This window comes from Pieris rapae, chromosome 22, assembly GCF_905147795.1.
Source record: "Pieris rapae chromosome 22, ilPieRapa1.1, whole genome shotgun sequence".
Taxonomy (NCBI): domain Eukaryota; kingdom Metazoa; phylum Arthropoda; class Insecta; order Lepidoptera; family Pieridae; genus Pieris; species Pieris rapae.
The window spans coordinates 5556952-5578066 of NC_059530.1; the positions used below are offsets into that span (position 1 = coordinate 5556952).

The window sequence follows — 21115 nt, forward strand, 5'->3', positions numbered from 1 at the left end:
GTAAATGCGGTAGAAAGTGCAGAGCCCCACATCTCTTCCCAACTTCAAGAGACGAGGGTCATGCATGTACATTTCACTCTCATTATGAACATGAATCAACTACATTATTATTAATGCAATATATCGTTTCATGATAATAATAACTTTAATTTAATTTATTTAATGAATTTGCGCTTATAGATGTATAATCTAATTGATATGAACAAAAACAACGTTAGAACACATCTAAATTTATTTTAATGTTTAGATGCGTCGAAAATTTTCATATAATTTTAATTTTTTCATTAAGTTTTCAAACGGTGGCCCAGAGTAAAGTACTGTCACGCGTTGCTAAACACACCAAACTCAGTATGGTAGCAATTTACATCTCAAATTTTAACGCTAAAAATGATCAATAAACCCAGAAATGTGTTTCCATATGCCACAATTAAGCGAATATCCTGTCTTTTCCTTAATCAATTTGTTGGAACGGTTATTGGGCCGAAGCTTCTATAGTTGGGACATAACAATGTTTATCCTTTACAAAATATGACCGTATTGTGTTACGTAATTATATGGCTTGGCTCAGTGAAGTGTAAACCCCAATTAGGGATCGAATATTAACACTGATCAAAGGTTTATCATATGTAAATTAACACCGATCATTAGACGAACCACACACCAAAAAAAATTTTATTAAAATACCTCTGAAATGAGTATAGAAGTAAAATTAGGGAAATTTTGTCGATACAAAATGGCCGTAGATTTTTTTAATGTCTAAAAAGACTATTACAACAATAATACGTTGTTTTTCTTAAGAACAGTACAGCTGCTTAAAAAAACAGGGTTGGTTGTAGGATTGTGTGAATTTATGTGATTTAAAAAGGCCGGCAACTCACTCGCTAGCCTTAGGTCATTGACCATTCATATGCGGCGGTATCACATAACATCATGGGACCCTCCTGCTTATGAAATAAAAAAATGCATTTCATTATATTGTGTCAAGTTAAAAATAATTGACCGTATAACTTAGGGGTATGAAAATAGTTAACCATCCCTCCCGGAGCTACTATATATATATATATATATATATATATATATATATATATATATATATATATATATTAAAAAGATAACACTAAACTATATCTAAATATTATATTTGTTTTATTTTCTTCCCATTTCGAAGCAGGCCGCCCATTTTCGCCCAAAAAGTCACTATAGTTTATTGTCTATATCAGTTAGTAGTTTCTGTGGGATCTCATCCCCTCAGGGGGGTTTGAGCCCACGCACCACGTCCGAGCAGTAATGAGTTGAAAGCGGATACTTGTAGCGCACTCAGAGCGCCCGTGTCCGGTTACCCGCCTAATGTTGTCCGGATAAACAATGACGTCCAGCCTTTTAGCGACATTTGTGAACCCACTCAGCAGACATAAGCCTAAGTGTGTTTTTTCCATTTGTGATCCGACCCGCCTCAAATAGACAGCTTTTAGTACTCATTAATAGTAGTGATGTTTCCTTATGGCATGTCACTTGTCAAAAAGAAACTGTCCACAGAGCAGTGCAAAATAAATTTGAATTGTGTTCTATCTATGAATCCGGAATTATTTATATGTTTGTGTTATTTGATTAGGGATGCATCCGATACCGATACCCATACCGTAAACGCAAAGCTTCGCCGATATACCGGTATTGGGATATTTTAATTGCCTAATTTAAATATTTTAATTGCTGTATTAAATACATTTTTTCAATTTATTAAAAGGCAGAGATAAAAGAGCCGCTAGGATTTTATTAAAGAAGAGTATCCCCTTTCCCAACTAAATTAAATAAAAGAATTACTAACTTTACATAGTCTAGTACGGGTAAATTGCAGCCTGAGTTTGTTAAATAATAATAATAATAAAAACTTTATTTATCACAATAGGGTTGTGACAAGAATCATATATCGCTAGTCCCCACACTAGGGACGCCCTGTGTTGTGGGTAACTAAAGCAAACAGTTATTCCGCGGTACATGGTACACAAACAGTTTTAAAAAAAATGTGAGCCGTCACGGGACGCCTGGCAGATGTGAAACATCGACATTATTTTGGAAAAGTAATAAGCAGAAAAGAACATATTGTGATAGGAACTAAATAATGATAAAATAAAATATTACGATTTTTTTCCAGATAACGATGACTATTTATTGAATAAAATAAAATTATTTTTAATAAGAAATTTACTACTGCATATAGACTGTATATAGGTATATAATATGTAACTACATCACCTAATACATAAAAATATATCTAATAACTAACCTTAAAATTTAATTATTAAAAAATATTATTAAAAGCTATTCAAAGGGGCAACGCTGCTAGTATCTTCGGAACCTTGCCTAAAGGGACTCCTTTTAATAATATTTTTTAATAATTAAATTTTAAGGTTAGTTATAATATGTAACTACTTTTACATGCATTTGTCGCGCTCCTAAACAAGACTGCTATGGTTACAATTAATACAAACCACAGCGGTTTTATAATGTAACATATTGTGATATATTATTATATTATTTTGTAAAAATAATACCATCAAATAGCGCGGCGACGCGTCGCCACGGCATACGTCGCCACGGCAGAAATCGGTTTTACGTGCGGCAATAGATGTTTCACATCAAAAAGAATAATAATAATTTTAGTGTTAAAAATTAAGGAATAAAATTAATTACTTAATTTCTAAAATTGATCTACTAAGACCTATTAATTTCAAAGGTTTTCTTTGATTACTTATTACTGATATACCAGTATATTACCTACTTACTACTATCGAAAGGTCCATAATCGCACATGTTTCCATTACCATATGAGACATATCGATTCAGAAGTTAACGTCTAAGTGTATAGGTATAGTCAAGGGTTAGACAAAGCACTTAGCCAGATATTGTTCCTGTATAAAGTCCATTTAGGAGACTACTATTTCACATTGACAGATTATATGTAAGCTCGCAGGCATTACGTAAGTGCCGATGTGAAAGCCGCCTAGTCAAATGTAGAGTGACGGACCATCAGCGATAGTCCATTAAGGTAGATCGTGTTTACACTGTGCGATTACGATATGTCGTGTCGGGCTTTCGTCTATTCTTTATCGCCCGAACCCAATAATTAATCCACAATCAATCTGATCGTGACAGTCGATCTGCATCCCAATAACCAAACCCTACGAAGTCAATCCATTTTTGGCGACGGTTAGAATGCAATCTCTTCGCTCTTTACACACAGATTTGATAATCAATATAAACCAAATATATATAGTAAATAAAACCGTACAAATAATATTAAAATATACATGTCTATGTTTAAAACATATCAAATAGCTTTTCAATCATTTTAAAAACTGGTTTAAGTTAAAATCTTAAGATAAGGCTATTGGCTCAGTTGAACTGTCATTTTCATACAAAGGTCTATCCACATTCACCGATCCGACCTACCATGCATAGCTTGTATCAACAGATGGCTATTACAATGAGTCGATTGGTTATTGGCACACTTGGATTAAGATGTATATCTCCGATGGTCAAAAATGGATTGTGATAGATTATTGGGTTTGGGCGTAAGACACTAATGTCATCTCGAGGGTTGACGATCACCTTGATTCTCAGCCATAACGATAAAAAAATGATCATCATGTCTCGCAAAATCTGATTGATTTTTAAAAGAAAATAAACAAATGAAATGAAATCGTTTATTTGCTATGATAGTGGTACAATTAGTTTAGATACAATAATTATAAAAATCCTCACAATGCGCCATATTTAAATAGGCATGTAGATGTCATATTAATTTTATAATGTCATATAATATAAACAAGGCGCTTCTAAGCTTAAATTACAATATATTTACTGAGAACCTCTGCTACCTCCATCGTTAAAGACTCGATTCATTATTTCTTGGACCCATATCTGCATCAAAGCTCTGATGCAATATTTGCCATAGAAAAAACACCACAGATAATTATTCACGACGTACTCCACATACAATAATTGCGTTTATAAGGCAGTACACGAGTACTTGGCCGTTTTAACAATTAACTACTCAAAACTTATTTACGAATACAAACGCCAAACCTGTAAGCACTACAAATGTCGAGTCGTGTATAACAAAATCGGGGTTTATTTATTTATTTATTTATTCGGAAACAAAAACAGAAACATCCTTATAATAAAAACAAAGTCAAAAATAAAACACAAAACAAACACACTGAACGCATCCACAATAGGTTACACTTATTGTGGATGCGTTCAGATGATGATAGATGGTGGGTTAAGTCTGAAGGTATGAAAGCCTTCCAAAGGCGGAACAGTCGCGAGAGTAGGCACCGGCCTGGGCGGGCGAATGGGAGGTTTGATACGCCATTAGTTCATTAGCAGTCTTATGTGCCTGTCATAAGCCGATTATGGAGTCGCAACTTACGCGCGCCGGGACAAATTGACTATGGATGATTACCTTGCACGTAACGCGCTGTACTTGTTCACCTAATTATACCCTTGTTAGGAGGTTTATAAAAGATTTTACAAAGTAGCTTTGGTGGCTTTGGAGTAATTATTATTATTATAGCCTCTTTATTTCCATAATGAATAGATATTTTAAACAAGTATATCATATTTAAAGAAAACACTTTTTTAACCGATTGAAGTTATGTATTAGTGTAAACTTGTAATTATTTAAATATAATAAAAACATAAACCACGCACGCTGTAAAGCACGCGAAACGTCAGATAAATTTAAAATTATGTTTAAATAACTATAAGTTTACAATAATACGTAACTTCAATCCGTTGAATCCGTTGTTTTCTTTCAATGTGTAAAAGTTATGTTAATAAAAGACCATACTAAGGGCCTGTTTCACAATGTACGGATAAAGTACCAAATAGCTATGCAGCACATAAATTATTCGGAAGATAAAACTTCCGAATAAGAAACTTCACTTTTCATGACGAATCGCGCTATCTGACAGTCGCGAAACGCAACAATTAGTAGAGCGCCGTAAGGTTTATACCTCGGAATCCAGGGCCAGTCAATGAATCTTAATATAAACCTTGAAAATATGTTTTTAATAGTATATAGAAAAATGTTAAAAAAAAATTTTTTCGCGCTCTCAATTTTTTAAAAATTATTAATTTTTTGGAGTTTTCATTGCTTTATATTAGTCAAAAGTCATATTTTAAAAAGAACAACTATTACAAACTTGAAAACTTGATCTTGGATCTTTAGGGACTGCAGATATACCGATGAAGGTCGGGTTGGAGAATAGAGGGGATAACAGCAGCTGTTCGGTATTGTTCATGGCGGGCCCTCACAGGATACTGGATAGCACACGTTGTAACTTGCTAGACTTAATACGTAGCTGTTGTTTTCGTTCCGAAAAATATTTATTTCAGATTTTTGTTTATTAAAAATTAATGTTTATATTATTGTGCAGTGAGTGTGATAAAAGTTAATTACTGAACATTACTGAGTTTTAAAAACTTTGAAAATAGTGGCATAAATTGTAAGTATTTGTTTTTCATTTATATTACATGCTTTTGAAAATAGTTATGAATATTTTGTAATAAATCGATGTTAAAAGTTAGAATATAATAGTAGAATTTAATAATATAAATCATTAATTATGATATAAAAGTTAGTTATTAATATTACTAATATTTGTTGTTGCAGCCACGTGTCGCAATGGGTGAACCATTCAGTATTGATAGTACAAGCAATGATTGCCTCATTTGTGATAAAATCGGATCTAGTTCTGAATTAAGCTCTGAACTAGGAGATATTATAAAAGTCACTAGAGGCATATCATCATTAAAAGCTGCATCTGCGGAAAGAGGGGATGGACTTTCTCAGTATATAAATACTCGCGACTTTGTCTACGTGCATTCGGTATGCAGACAAAAATATATTAATAAAGGATGCATTAATTCTTATTTAAAAAAAAAGAACACCACATCTGCATGCTCTCCACCTAAAAAAAAGCTTCGAACAGCTACTTCAATTGATTTTGATTGGAAAACTAGGTGCTTCTTTTGTGAAAAAGAAGCGGATGAAATGAAGGAAAGATGGAAGTCCAAGTCGTTAAGACAACAAATCAGCTACGTCACTAGTACTGATTTCAAGAAAAGTATATAGTAAGTTTGATATGTGAAGACAAAAGTGAATATTGTCGCAATATTCATAAAAGAATTGTAGGCGTGAAAAAAGTGCGTAAAAAATTTTGAAAAGCGACCAGACCTGCAAAATGCTGCGACAGTCTTCAAAAATGAATGCGAAAATACTGATGACATTTTTTAGGCTGGTGTTACATGCACTCTTGCTTTATACGGTGCCCCCCAGAAAATAAAAGATCTTAATGCATTAAGATATAACTCTTTTTTGAAAGCAACTGCTAAAAATACCTGCGTTAAACTGCCGTCATTACCACCCACTGCAGATAGCGCATTTGAACACTTTAAAAGAGTATTTTTGCAAGTTCAAACATGGCTTGGAAGAGAAATATTACCAGAAGAATGGGGCTGGAAATATGAATGCGGAATATTGACACCGCAAACAATGACGCAACGACCAGCTCCAGAATCTTTATTAAAAATTATTTTTTGCTCATGCAAAACAGGATGTGGAGCATCTTGTGGGTGCAGGAAAAGAGGATTGAACTGCACTGCAGCTTGCTTAGAATGCAATGGTGACAGCTGCACTAATCCTTCACCTACAATCTATATCAACGAGATCGACGACGACGACAATAATGTACAATGATGTAACAATGTGTATAGTAAATAATAATTTTTTTTTGTAACTTATTTTTTACGATAATCTAATAAATTAACATTGAAGTTACTCTGCACATATAATTTATTACAAATAAAATAAAATTTTTCGCTATAAACACTTTTTCCCCCTTCCGCCTCTCATTTTTCAGTAAATTGTTGTTAAAAATTGTTGAAAATCGAGATCGGTAAATTTTTTTTTTTTAACTTTTTTATTTGAGGTTTTAATAATGCAGTCTCATACTTGATATACAGATTCATTGACTGGCCCTGGGTTCCGAGGTTTGACCATTTTTATGCCTTACGGCACTCTACTAAATAGTGTTTATCCTACCAATAAGTAATAAATAGCTTATTTGGAACTTATCCGGACATTGTGAAACAGACGCTAAGTATATCATATGATTAATCAATACATAATATGTGGAAGCATTAAAAAAATAAACTAGTATTATGTTATTTATCCTTAAACTTAAATTCTAATCATAACTAGTTAATTGTTGTTGAACATTGAATAAAGAATTTTTGAAATTGAAAATTAAATTGAATCATAACTAGTAATTTCAACGGCTATAAAATATTTGAAGTAATAAATTAATTTCAAAAATTATCAAATTCATAGATCGTTATCGATCCTTCAACTATTATGGCCTCCTCCATTTTACAGATTTGACTAATAGTAATTACTTTAGAATATTATTCAAAATTTTCGTAAAAACGACACGACATTATTTTCTTTTATACAATTATGTCAATTGTTTCATACAACGAAATGTTTATAGATAAATAAATACAAGTAATAATACTACAATATATCATCATACCAACCTCATAAAGGAACCGGAAACGCAACGACCAGTACTATAAATACATATATGTAGAGATTATTATTATAGCGTTTTTTATTTATTTATTCACTTACAGCCGTACATAACCAAACTTAAACTAAAAATAAACGAAAATATATAAATATCAAATATTAATTATAAAATAACATAAAACACAGTACAATGTAAATGCTATCCTCTAATACTGTCGAAGCAATGGCGGATCCAGCGGGGGTCATGGGGGTCATGACCCCCCTCCTGAGCTGGGTCCAAAACCTAGATGGAACAGTAATTTAACATAATGATTTTATTTCAATACTTTGTCACCATACAGAGTTTATCTATCTATAATATATAATTAATTTTATATAATATAATAACTTTGTATAAGGACAAGTTCTTGACTTGAGCACGACTATGGCACCAAAACTGGATCCGACGAAGCCTCGAAGTATACCACCAAATCAGAGTATACTACTGTAATGTATTAGTCTAACCATTATAAAGAAACACGATGACAATTGGAACGATGTAGGCTGAATACAGTTATTGTTAAACTGGTTCTTTGAAGTTCCCCCCAATCACATAGAACGTTTAGACGTCGATTGTACCTATTATTCTACACATTTTGACTTCCATATACATACACACACAGGTACATGAAACACGTCATGTGATTCATCTGCTACTAGCAGACCCGATAGACGTTTCCCAGTCCTAACTATGAATAGTGATTTCGGATTGGTATAAATAACTAAAAAAATATTTCAGAAACAAAGTGATTATTATTCCAATGCTTAATGTTTGTTTTTCTGGCGCGTATGTAAATAGTTTTGTTGCTATTCCGATACGGGAACAGGTGACATATATAACATGTGAAAAACATGGATTTTCAAGATTAATGCCACAAACAATAAGTGTATAATAAATAGTGAATGTTATGTTATTATCACTATAATAACTCCGATGGAAGTATTTGTTTTAAACAATATTCATTTTTCTTACATCCTTTGACGATATTTGCAGCGCGCATTCTGTCAATGTCAAAAAAGTTTGAATAGGAAAAGCGCACTGAAAAAAATTGATATCCTAACATAAGTCCAGATTACTTCATATGGTTGTAAGTATTCTTATTTAAGTAACTGAGTCATCAATATACTTAGACTTACTCAGATTACAACACAAATTACGAGCAAATAGATAAATGTATTTCCTTAAAAAATAATATAAAAATCTCGGTCCTTTTTAGATAGAAAGGCTTTGTTATTTCTCGTTTAGCGTGAACATATTCTAATGATAAATGCATCTTAGAATGTAGTATGTGTGTGTATGCGTGCGTGTGTGTGTGTATATGTGTATTGATATATGTGTATATATACTGTGGGCTCTATATTCGTAACTAATGTTTGTAGTTATGTACATAAAAAAAATCTAATTTGAATTCTATTGCGTATAGTCTATTATTTTTGTCTGACGTCTTTTGCTGTAAAAAGTATTACTCAATTGTTTAGATATAGTATAAGAAGTAAAAATAATATAGAATAAAAGCAAATAAATAACGTCCTGTTGATAAAAACATTAAGAGCATCGCGTAAGTCCAGATAAATCTTTAATTTAACTTGACGGTAAATTCAATGCACTCCCAAGCGAGGGTGGCTTTAAACTCAAAGACGTTAGTCCGACTCTGCTTTATGATGTTATCTCTAACAGGTCGAGATGGGTTCCTGAGTGGTGGCAGAATTTGCTGTTGATAATTGCCACTAATGGAAAAGTCTGGTCACCGCGAAGTGCATTGCAAGTTTTCGTCGGCAGTAGTGAGTTTGAAATATATGTGATAAATACGCCCGGATTATATATTCTTTGAGTTTTATTGCAGTTGATAAGGAGTTGTATCACATATATCTTTTATTTATGCCTAGTGTACGGCACACTGATACATTGGTACAAGAAAATTCAAATAGAACTTTTAATGTGATAATGTGGGCAAACACGAGTAGATAATGAAATTAAATAACTCAACTAAACGACGCGATTTACAAAGTGTGAGGTTAGCCACTTTTGATATTCAGGCCTATTCAAGCCTTCGGAATTAGAGGTCTGGAGGCCTCGGAGCAACAAACTGGAAAATTTTGGAACTGGAGGTCCCAGTCCCAAAATTATTTTCCAAATAAAATGAATACAAAAATTCCGTCGAGTTTTTCAATTAGTAATTTATTGTGCAACCAATTGATTATTTTGGCATTTAAGAATCATATCTAAAGAATAGTATACTAATGTTAACAAGTCGGAATGTAAAACATTTCTCATTCTCAGTCTATATTGTGGGGGGGGGGGGCTCTTTTGTGGAGGCCCCAGGATCTGTAGCCCCAGTTGCCCTCTTCTAAACCCGGCCCTGTAGACAGCGCTTTTATCAGAATACTCGATCTGGATCGGTGAGATCTCTTGTTAATTTATTAAAAACAAATTAATATACGTTGTGATTCATATGATTTTATAAGATTTAAGGTATATATTATGCTAAATGTTTTACTTATATTTTCAATAAATATCCTGCTTATACAATGTTTTAGCTGTCAATAATGATTTTTAAAAATAGTAGGTCAGAAGTCGAACGTAGATTTAATTGTTGGTATATAACCTATTTGTTTAACGTCGACATGATATTTTTGTATTAATTTTTATTATTTTATACAAAATTACCATTGAACTAAGGTGATGAACAAGACAAACTCCAATACACTTACGAGCATCTAACAGTGCATACATATTTAACACGCATATTTACCGATAGGGTGGGCTAGGGAGGAGGGAGGGTCATTCAATGAGATTGCTTCTTGCCACTCTGAAGTAATGGATCAGCCCAAATAGAGTTTATTGAGGAAACCGATCGCGCTAGTTCGCAGGCTTTTCTCAAATTGAAAATTGTAATAGCGTAATTAGCTGTTATGTATAACCAACGACAATTACTTTAATTTGTCTTATGACGTATATAAATGTCAATTTGACATTGACACTTAACGCTAAGGGGATTCAGAAAGACACTTTTATATTTTATTTGTTCAACTTACCACACTTAATAGTAACGAGTAGGTGTGGTAAGAGACAATCAAACAACATCTTCGTTTCGTAGGTGATCTCCAGCGATCGTTTCACACTACTAGCGACATCTACATTAAAACCTCGAATACATTACGAGCCAGAAGTGCTAACCCCTGTGCACTTTATTTCAAAATGTTGGATTCGTATGAAGCTCTTACTGGTACAGCTCCACAGAGAATATAAAGAACCAACATAATTTATAAGACAATTCTGTCGCAATGGATATGAGGATTAAATTACTTGTGAAACTGATGTAAATGGGATTTGTATGTCGACAATTTGCGTGCATATTTGCGGGCAGTGCCGTGATTGTTTAAGAATTGTCAAAATGGCGCCAATAAAAATTAAACACTACTGACACAACAGTCAAAATACACTAAACAATCAATAATCAGCCGCTGTTATAAAACTTAATAATAAATGGGCTTTAAAGCAATTTCAATTTAAAATAATCCAAAAACTTCGTTAAATATTGGCTACGTATAAGTAATGGCTACAATAAAAATATCTAAAATGGAGTCTAGTTCATTATCCAAATGGACTACAGCTATTTGATCCACTTATGTGATTGCCTGCAAACATTATCTTCTAGTGAATGGAAGCCATAAGTTTACCTCGTAACTCTTCTAACAATATTCTTTTGTAAGATACTAAGTGGTAGGTTATATAAATTTTTTTTTGTATTTTTATCTTCCTTACTAAGGCTATAAATTAAATCTTTGTATAAGTAAAAGATCTTTTTTTTAAAACTCGTACCAATATTAATAAATCATTTGATCGAAACTTAGTGTCTTCGTCGATGTTGCCTTCGCCGTACGATTAATTCAATAATAGAAAATCGTCAAAAGATAAATATGCCGGGGTTCACATGAATTCTCACGATTGAGAGGCATTTAAATTATGCATAAGTTAATTCAGTAAATAAGTCGCTTATTTCGTTAATAACATGAAAATATAACAATATTAAATATTTGTAAAGCATGAGACAGATATAGCCCATTTACATCTATTGCTTTCATCCGAGATGCTACGAAGAAATCAGCAGATACAAGATAATGGTCCCATCCAATCACTTAGCTAGCCTCCGATAATTTATGTAACAAGATACTTTTATACTTTATTTTACTGTTATATTTATTTTATACAATCCAATTTGTAAGTAAATAGATTTCGTAAATCAATTGGTCAAGTCTAGTGTTAGTTAACTGTGTTAGGATTAAGGCACCAACTGTAATGACAACCTGTCTTAGAAATTTTGATAAGTGACATTTATAGTTTGCGCGGGATTTGTCTTTACGCTGTCATAATTTGAAGAGATAAAAAATTGTTTAAGTATATTAATTTATATGCTTATTAAGGATTTTAAGATGTTACAAATTTTAATCCTGGTCTTAAGTGAAGAGGACTAATATGAGATCAAGACTTACTTAATTAAAAGAGTTACTTACTTAATTAAATTATCAATACTTCTTAAAATTAGAGTACATAGAGAAATTTCAAGCTTTTTAGCTAATGTTATTATTATCTTTACAACCTAATATAATTGATTAGACTTAGTTAGTTACTCTTAAGTTTCATAAGCATATTTTAAATGTTAGGGGCGTGTTTCATATTGTCCGGATAAGTTCCAAATAAGCTATTTATTACTTATTGGTAGGATAAAATAGTGTTTGTTGCGTTTCACGACTGTAAGATAGCGCTATTCTTCATGAAACCCGAAGTGTCTTATTCGGAACTTTTATCTTCCAAATAATTGATGTGTTGCATAGCTATTTGGTACTTAATCCATATATTGTGAAACAGGCCCTTAACATTTAAAATATGCTTATGAAACTTAAGAGAATATTTGATAACTATTTTACTTGGCAAAATAATACAATAGTAACACAAACTATTCAATTGAATTGATAATATAAATTTGATGATTATGTATGCTTTTTAAATATGACATATATTGCGCAAAAAAAGCCAATTTTGCTTATAAGAAATGGATTTATGAATAACTCTTTACGTTTGTGCCAAAACGATTGTGTCTTACATTTCTGCACTGCAGTATACGTAACAGAGTCAATCCCCTAGAAATTTCACGAGCAATGTTGAAATAAGTTTTCAAAATAATTAGATCCATGAAGAACGGGGTAGGTTCTGACGGCTATTACTTACAACGCAATATCAAATTGCTTTCAATTTATTTCGCATTTGCCGTCTTTGAGTTTCGCTTTGTAGAGGCTTCTGATGTCGGACCGAGGCAACAATAAAATGTATTCGTCTCCGGAATGTTTAATATGGGGAAAAGTTTAATAACGCGTTGGGCGGCCGCTGGGCGGCTTTGGGCGGCGGTCAGCGCCTGGCTTGGCCCACTGCGATAAATCAAATCTCGCTACCTTCATGCTACAGAAAAATGCTTATTACATTCGGAAATATTACTTGAGGTTCTCAAATATTTTTGAATAGGTTTAGGCGAAGGGCGATCGTCATTTATTTATGCAATTATTACAAAGAATCAAATCAGGATATATATCTATCTATATTACTACTTATAATATCTTTTAACAGAACTTTACATCAATTTCAATTAAATCAATTTAAACCAGATAATAATAAACAATCGCAAAGATTTCATAATGTACGTACCTATGGGATTTTATTTAAAAAATACATATACATAAATGCAATAGTCCCAATTGGGGTGAAATTTTACATAAATTGAAGAGGGTATTGTCATCTTTTACTCGAGATGAAAATAATAAAATAAAGTCTCGAGCCGTTAGCTTTCAAAGGATACTTGTACAAGTTCCAATGAGAGTCCCCAACGTCAACGCCGAAGGTGCCCCACGGCATCACATCATTAGCAAGCGGCACCCGTGAGGACTACAAGATTGGTCCGCGTAACTCCCCAACACGACAATTCCCTAAAGAACTATACATTGTTTCATTATATGCAAGCAAAACAATGTAAAGTGTCACTGAGCAAGCAATGTACAGAGCACAATAAATATTTTTGTATACGTACAGAAATTTCAACAACAATTCGGAACGGGATGACTTGTGGGTTCATCAAGACGCAACAGACGAAGCTTGGCAGCCCTGAAGCTCGGCGCTGACACAATAGCTCCCTGACGTTAATTAAATGTTAACAAACGCTCTCGTAGTCGCTTAATTGGAACTGTTGCCTATTATCCTTCCGACGCAAAGAATGAGTTCCAAGCTTGAGATCCACACTTCAAAGATTCAAGACCATCATTTTCATAGAATGTTGGTTTGTAAAAGTAAAATTATGTGGGACGATATGCAAAAAATTGCCAATTAATTATTTTTACTTGGTCTGGCTCTTATAATGTAAAGACTGTACTCATATATTAAAATACGTGTCGTTGATCTTAGCAATAGCTTAGGTGCTGTCTTCTTTTATTTATAATTACTTAGTCTAAGTGGTTAATAAAAACTGTAGCCCATCTAGCGCTTTTTTAAAGCCCTAATGTGGCGCTTTTGAGTATGTGTGAGAGAGATTTGGTTTGAGTTTTGAATTGTACTACAAAAAAGGTTGCAAGCTTTGTATTGGAGTTGATAGCGTGGACAATTATTATTATTGTTCCCCACTAAAAGATTTGTATGGTCATGGAAAAAGTAAAACTTCTCTGTTATTTCTAGTCCATGGAGAAAGGAAATCTTAACTGTCAAGTGTCAGTGGTTAATGTCAAAAGTCAACACTGAACATTAGAGATCAACAGCTGAAATTGAAAATAACATTTCTTATGTTTAAAATTCAAATTTTAAACGAAGTGAAGTAAATAAATTTAATAATACATATTATAGGTTACGTAGGTAACGTGCCTTACTGCGATATACTCCATGCAAGTTTACAAAAAGTGTATAAACAAATAGTAATATACATATATAGTTTAAACGTGAATAATACTAATTATTATTTAAAGCTGTAAAACTAAATTTTCAATGTGTTACAGGTTCTCAGCTCTAACACAATATTTGTGATGTATTACGGTACAGGTTTTACTTCTGAAGAGACGGACAGTGACGAGTTTTTATTTGATGATAAGCCGGTAAATATGCATATTTTGCTACATACTAAAGTATATAACAAAATATAATTTTATTGTATATATATTTCTAATTAAGAAAATTTATAATGGAATTGGTCAATCATTCAAATTTGTATGTGTATGTTGTCTTTTAAGCATTATAATGCTTACAGAAAAAGCGTAAAAACTTCTTCACCTTTCAAGAGAATGCAGTTAAAAAAACTGAAAATAAATTACAAGCAGCTATAATAAATGGTGACCTGAAAGAAGTAGAGAAAATTATAGATCTTGGTAAGTTCTATTTATAATTAGCAACATAGTAATTAAAGATTAAAATTGGGTATATGCCAAAATAAATGATTAATTAAATTGTGTTGTGTTTTTTATATTAGATGTAGTAATGAGTAAAACAATTTTAATAGTTATAAGAAGCACATGTACGGTTAAAGATGTGATCACATAATAAAGAAATATGATGTTTCTTTTTCTTATGTTAAGGTTCATCATTGTATCCAAGCAAGTAAAATAACTGAACCAGAGTAATTACAATAACATTAATAATTTCCAAAAATCTTTTTCAGAGTTAAACAATGTTAATTTCAAACTGGATAGTGGATGGACAACTCTCATGCATGCTTGTTTTCATGCTCAAAAGAAAATTGTTGATTTTCTTCTTGAAAAAGGTGCAGATCCAAATCTACATGCAGGTAGTTATTCAATTAGTTTACTAATGTAACATGATGAATTAAGTTCATTATTATAATACAATATTTATTTTAACAATATAATAAAGAGGTGATACTGTTTATGTGTTATAGTGTGAAAACATTAAGTTTATCAGCTATGATTTTGGATGCATAACTTCCAAAAATTTCTGGTACCACTGTTATTCTTTTTCCTGAATTTTTTTTTAAATTAATTATATAAATGACCAGCTTTCTAGACTTTACATAAGTTATCCTTCTCTTAACCAGTGGCTCAAAACCTTGTTCTTGTCTAATTGACTTGTCAGCCTTATGTGGCTGCCATATGAATTAATGCCATAAGAATTGTCAATGGCATATGCCATTGACAATTCTAAAGTATGGCAGTTTCCTCACAATGCTGTACTTAATCAAAAAACCAAATGTTAACATTCAATACACAGCTGGGGTTTGACCTTAGATCTAGGCCAACACTATATGGTCCTTCTGTAGTTTTTAATGCTTTGGGCTATTTAAAAAAATGTAATCACTGTGAATATTTTTATAAAAAATAATTACAGATTCCGTGACACCTGTGATGGTAGCATGTTCGAATACCAATGCAAGTGAAGAGATATTTTATGATATAGTAGATAACTTAATTACACACAATTGTTTACTGAACATTGGTGATAAATATGGGCAAACACCGCTAATGAGAGCTGTTGGTAGTGGTTTTGTAACAGTGGTCCAACTTCTACTATCAAAGGATATTAATATTGAAATGCGAGACAGACAAGGATGGACTGTGAGTTATTACCTGTATATATAGTTTTTATTAACAAAATTTTAGATTATAGATAGTATCCCATAACATTTTTGTATATACTTGATTTCGCTGGTAGTGTCCACCTGTTATGTGGCAGAACTTTTTTATGTGGTCGAAATAAATTTAAAAAAAACATTGCGATAAGAAATAAACCCAGGATGTTTTCGTATTAAGTTATATTTGTGGTTATGCTGGACAAAAAAAAACTGTACTTGCTTCTTAGATCAAAGGTTATTTTGCAATGGTAACTAATTTGTGTATTATTAAACAATTCTATGGATTTTTGTGCACAAAATAGTTTAAATTTTTAAATGTTATAATTTCGTTTTAAGTAATCTATTTTGAACTGTTTATGATTAAGTTTAGCATATGTCAAGTGTCATGAATGTAGTACAGATACAAAGAAATTATCAATTAGTGTTTTATGCGAATTTTACGATGTCATGGCAGATTTGGGAACATACTTAAAGCATTGGTGTACAGGGTTTGAAGAAAAAAATAATTAATTTTGTATGTTTCAGGCGCTTTTTTGGGCTTCACATCACAATCGAGCTAAAATTCTAGAAATTCTAATAGAAAAAGGCGCTAGAGTAAAAGAAGTGGACTTGCATGGTAGAACTGTCATGGATATTGCACAATCTCACGGATATCCAGAGATTATAGAAATGCTTAGCAAATATTTTGAAATGGAAGATGAAGAAATTAACGGAGAAGATATAAATGAATTTACCACTTGGCAAGATTATTATCCGGGCATTAATAGTGATGAAAGGTATTTTATTTATTTTCTTATCATCTTTACAGTTTAATAGAAAAGCATACAGAAACAGTATTTTGTACCCCAAACACTAATATTATAAAGAGTCATGATTTTTTTAAACAAAATTACTCAAAATTTACTGTCTAATTAATTTCCATAATTAAAAAAAGGCTTGTGACATAGACTGCTAGAGTAATGTAAACAACTTCAAAGACATCTCAGTTAATAACTATTTTTTTTATGTGGTGGGACGCAACTGGGAAAAATGTTGATCTCACTTGATGTTCAGTGATACCGCCGCCTATGGACACTCACGTTGCCAAGAGGCTCGCAATCGCGTTGCCGGCCTTTAAATAGCAATTCACTATATATAATATTATGTGCTTTCAACGTCGATGATCATCAAACATGCTGGCACAGAATAGTTATTTAAATTATTAAGTAAAATTATTATTATTTATTATTATTAATAAATCCTAATTTATTACATTTTTAATTTTAATTACTATGCAATTTTTTATTAAATTATTTAAATTTAAGATAATTGCCACTCAATATTTATTAGATAAATTACTGCATCGATTTTTTTATATATTAACTAATTACATATGTATATAATAATAATAAAAATTTTATATAACTCTTTGTTCGACCATCGAGCATCGCTACGCACGTAAGCAATGCAATAATCGGTCAGCCTATCACTACAATAGTTTAAATAAACTTGTTTGCTTAATCTTGCATTATCTTACATACCAAATGTTAGATACATAAAAAAATGTAAAACCATTGGCTTGGTACACTCAACTATAACAAAACAGATCATTAAATCCTATAATATAATTTTTCCTTAATCCATCGTTTCATGCACACTTTTTTTTATGGCAATACTTATAACTTTATGCCAGTTTCAAGTTGTACTTGAAATGCACACATTCACTTAGATTTGTTTCATCTTTCACACACACACACACACAATTACACAGCCATGATTATGTGTTCATATATTTATTATTTTTATAGTACCCTCGTTTTAATACAAATTCTGTTGTCTACCCTCATTGAAACTTTGTTAATTTATAGAATGCAAAACTTCCCTGTCACAGGTCTCTGACTTCTAGGAAGGCCTCAATCTTAATTCTATTGGACATAGATAAATAATTTTTTTTTTTTCAGACCAAAATACATCAATGAAATATCGAATCTTTTGTACGGTATGAATTGTGAAAGATTAAGTGGCGTCTTTATAAAAAATAATGTCGATTTGAGAAGTTTTCTACTGCTTGAAGATGATGGTATGAGAGAACTGGGAATTGAGATGCCATTTGAAAGGCAAAGACTGAAGTATGGTCTTCGAGCGTTTCATACAAAATCTTGGAAATTGAATACAGTTGCAGGACTCCATGTCAACAAAGGAGATAATTATAAGTAAGTTTATAATCTGTATTTTAAGAATTATATATATATTTTTTTTAATTTAAAATTTAAAAACTCAAGTACAAATCAGTTATAAAACCTTATAGAACTTTTTATATTTGTAAACTTTCTCTTGTATTAGTTAAGATAAAGGATTTGAAATTGTAATTGAATCAGTCCAATTGCATTTTTAAATAAAGTACTATTTTGTCTCTTTCCGTTCAATTGTCTTTAAGGTGCGATGAAAAGAGACACACGATTTGGTTAAACTGGTGCTCTATGAAAGTATGAGAAGCTTTTTTCAAAGTCAAAGTCAAAATAACTTAAACAAGTACACTTATGAACTTCAGAAAATATGTTAAATTGATTCTAAATTTATTACTACCAGTTCGCAAGTCAAAGGCGTAGAGTTGCAAATAATCCAATAAAATATGGGTTTAACATTCATTTATGAAAAAAAAAACCTTAGAAAAAAATACAATTTGTAGAGGTTATATCAATAAATGGTTTTATAATTCGACATTTAATAAACAAATAATCTCTAGCATAAGCTTTGATCTTGGCCACAGATTTCTGTCATTGTTTTGAGATTTCTTTTTTATATCATGTCATTGGACATAGACAAGTCCGTCGCTGGATGTGATTCGAGAAATCGATCTGAAATTTAATAACTAAACCTAAACTTTAATGATATATAAAAAATTGATGTATCCCTAATATATACAAAAATGGAGTGTTTCTTTCTGTCTGGAGATAATTCACCCATAGAGAAACCCGAATTACCCCCAATTGTTTATCTTTATTATTTTCAAAGATACACCCAAAAATTACCTACGTAATTATAACTAAACTAAAATTTTTTTAGAACATACATAGGGGTTTCTATCTCTCTATGGGTGCTCTCTATCTACATATCCTCCTTCTATATATTATGATTGATAATGTTATGTAATATACTATGAAAATTCTACCTTTTAATTATAAGATATTTTTGGCAGAAAGTGAGTACTTTTAATTGTACCACCATGACATTTTTGAAACATATTCTTGCAAATAAATTATAATGAAATCGTGTATTTTTAGTGTCGTCGATTGCCTTTCAATTTTAGGGAGTCACCTGCAACAAATATATATATTGGAAGCGACAATACAGTATATTCTACGTGATTACTGTCGGATCCAAAATCAGATTAAGTTTGAACCACCAGATTCGCCCATAACTAGACAGATGCAAGTCGGTGTTAAGAAAATCTTGGGAAACATCAACAGTATTAGACGGGAGATCAAAGCTATGAAAGGAATTCATACAAAGGTAAAGAGCGTACCAATTCTTAAAAGGCCGGCAACGCACTCGCGAGCCCTCTAGCATTGAGTGTCCATGGGCGGCCGTTTTTTAAGGCTGTGCACCGTTACTATGTGGAACCAGCTGCCTTCTTAAGTATTTCTGAACCAATTCGACTTAGGTTCCTTCAAGAAAAGATCATACAAATTTTTAAAAGGCCGGTAACGCACTCGCGAGCCCTCTAGCATTGAAGGCGGCTGTCACTTAACATCAGTTGAACCTTCTGCCCATTTGCCTGTTCTATAAAAAAAGGTATTTTATGTGAATAAATAAAATAATAAAATATGTTTATTATGGTATATGTATAGACGTCCCTAAATGGTTAGGCTGCTAAAGGAACGGCTAATTAAGCCAGTTAGCTGCAACATATCGATTATTAATAATATAATCTTTAATTTAATAGTGATTATGTAAGTAATTTAAGAAACTGAATGATAACATTGTTTTAAAAATAACATTAATAAATGTGTGTGTACATATAATGGGTACCAAAAGTGTATTCTTCGTCTATACCGTCTTTTATATTATCCATTTTGTAAATCATAATTTTGTAACATTTCTAAAAATATTTCTTTTTCCAGCTAAGTAAGAATAATCCTAAACCAGCCGATCTGATCAAAGAGAAGTCAGCCAAAGACATCGCCTATGGATACCTCAGTGAAATTTTATTTGTTTGCTCCTTCGGAGTACTTGCCTACACTGCCAAAAACTATGTTACAAGTTTTATAAGAAAATAAATATTTTTTCTCATGTTTTTTATTCTGTGCCTCCTCGATTACTTCATATTTATAATACAGTGTTGGCCTAAAGCCGGGTTTCCACCGCAAAAGGGTAATGAGCGGGAAATGGTTAGGCGGGACGGACGCCTTTTAAATGAAATAGCTTTGCATTTCCACCAACAAAGAGATTTGTCTGTTGATTTCCACTGCAAAAGGAAAATGAGAGAGAGGAATCAGTGGAGCGAGCTGAACGAAAAATGAGAAATGGAAAATGAACGATCAGTTTACACAGAGAGCGAGTTCAGTTGGAGTTTTGAACGTGCGGTAGTGTTTTGTTGCGAATTTGCGATGTTGTCGAGTGACACGGGATCAAGTGAAGACAGTGATTATGTATACAGAAAGAAAAAGTACATATGTATTATCTTAAGCATAGAAAAAAACGTGCAAGACGGAGATTTTGGTTATGCCAGCACATTCGAGAAAGAACATTGAAAGGGGAAAAATTTAATAACTATTACAGGGTTAGTACTTAGTAGAGAACAATTTCGGGTGATGGAAACCGCGAGCGAGTCCGTTTCAAAGTAGTCGGCGAGACCTTGCCACAGCGGACTCGTTTCCATCACTTT

At 32.2% G+C, this 21115-nt stretch overlaps 1 protein-coding gene across 4 annotated transcripts; it reads left to right on the forward strand.

Moving 5' to 3' along the window:
• The first annotated feature begins 14430 nt into the window (after positions 1–14430).
• On the forward strand, positions 14431–20530 carry LOC110996528 (ankyrin repeat, SAM and basic leucine zipper domain-containing protein 1). 4 transcript variants are annotated; one of them, XM_045633238.1, is made up of 9 exons: positions 14431–14584; positions 14666–14761; positions 14914–15031; positions 15322–15447; positions 16005–16231; positions 16774–17024; positions 18189–18440; positions 19512–19740; positions 20352–20530. In XM_045633238.1, the coding sequence occupies exons 2-9, from the start codon at positions 14693–14695 to the stop codon at positions 20505–20507; spliced, it is 1428 nt and encodes a 475-aa protein (XP_045489194.1). In that variant the 5' UTR covers positions 14431–14584; positions 14666–14692; the 3' UTR covers positions 20508–20530. The 4 variants fall into 4 exon arrangements, with proteins under 4 accessions (XP_045489194.1, XP_045489196.1, XP_022119941.2 ...); XM_045633240.1 differs by having other exon boundaries at positions 14467–14516; XM_022264249.2 differs by having other exon boundaries at positions 14484–14569.
• Positions 20531–21115: the final 585 nt, after the last annotated feature.

Coding starts and splice junctions, on each gene's coding strand:
- LOC110996528 (XM_045633238.1), top strand. CDS start 14,693: ATGTATTACGGTACAGGTTTTACTTCTGAAGAGACGGACAGTGACGAG. Junction 18,441..19,511: donor AACAAAGGAGATAATTATAA/GTAAGTTTATAA, acceptor GTGTATTTTTAG/TGTCGTCGATTGCCTTTCAA. Junction 19,741..20,351: donor TGAAAGGAATTCATACAAAG/GTAAAGAGCGTA, acceptor TTCTTTTTCCAG/CTAAGTAAGAATAATCCTAA.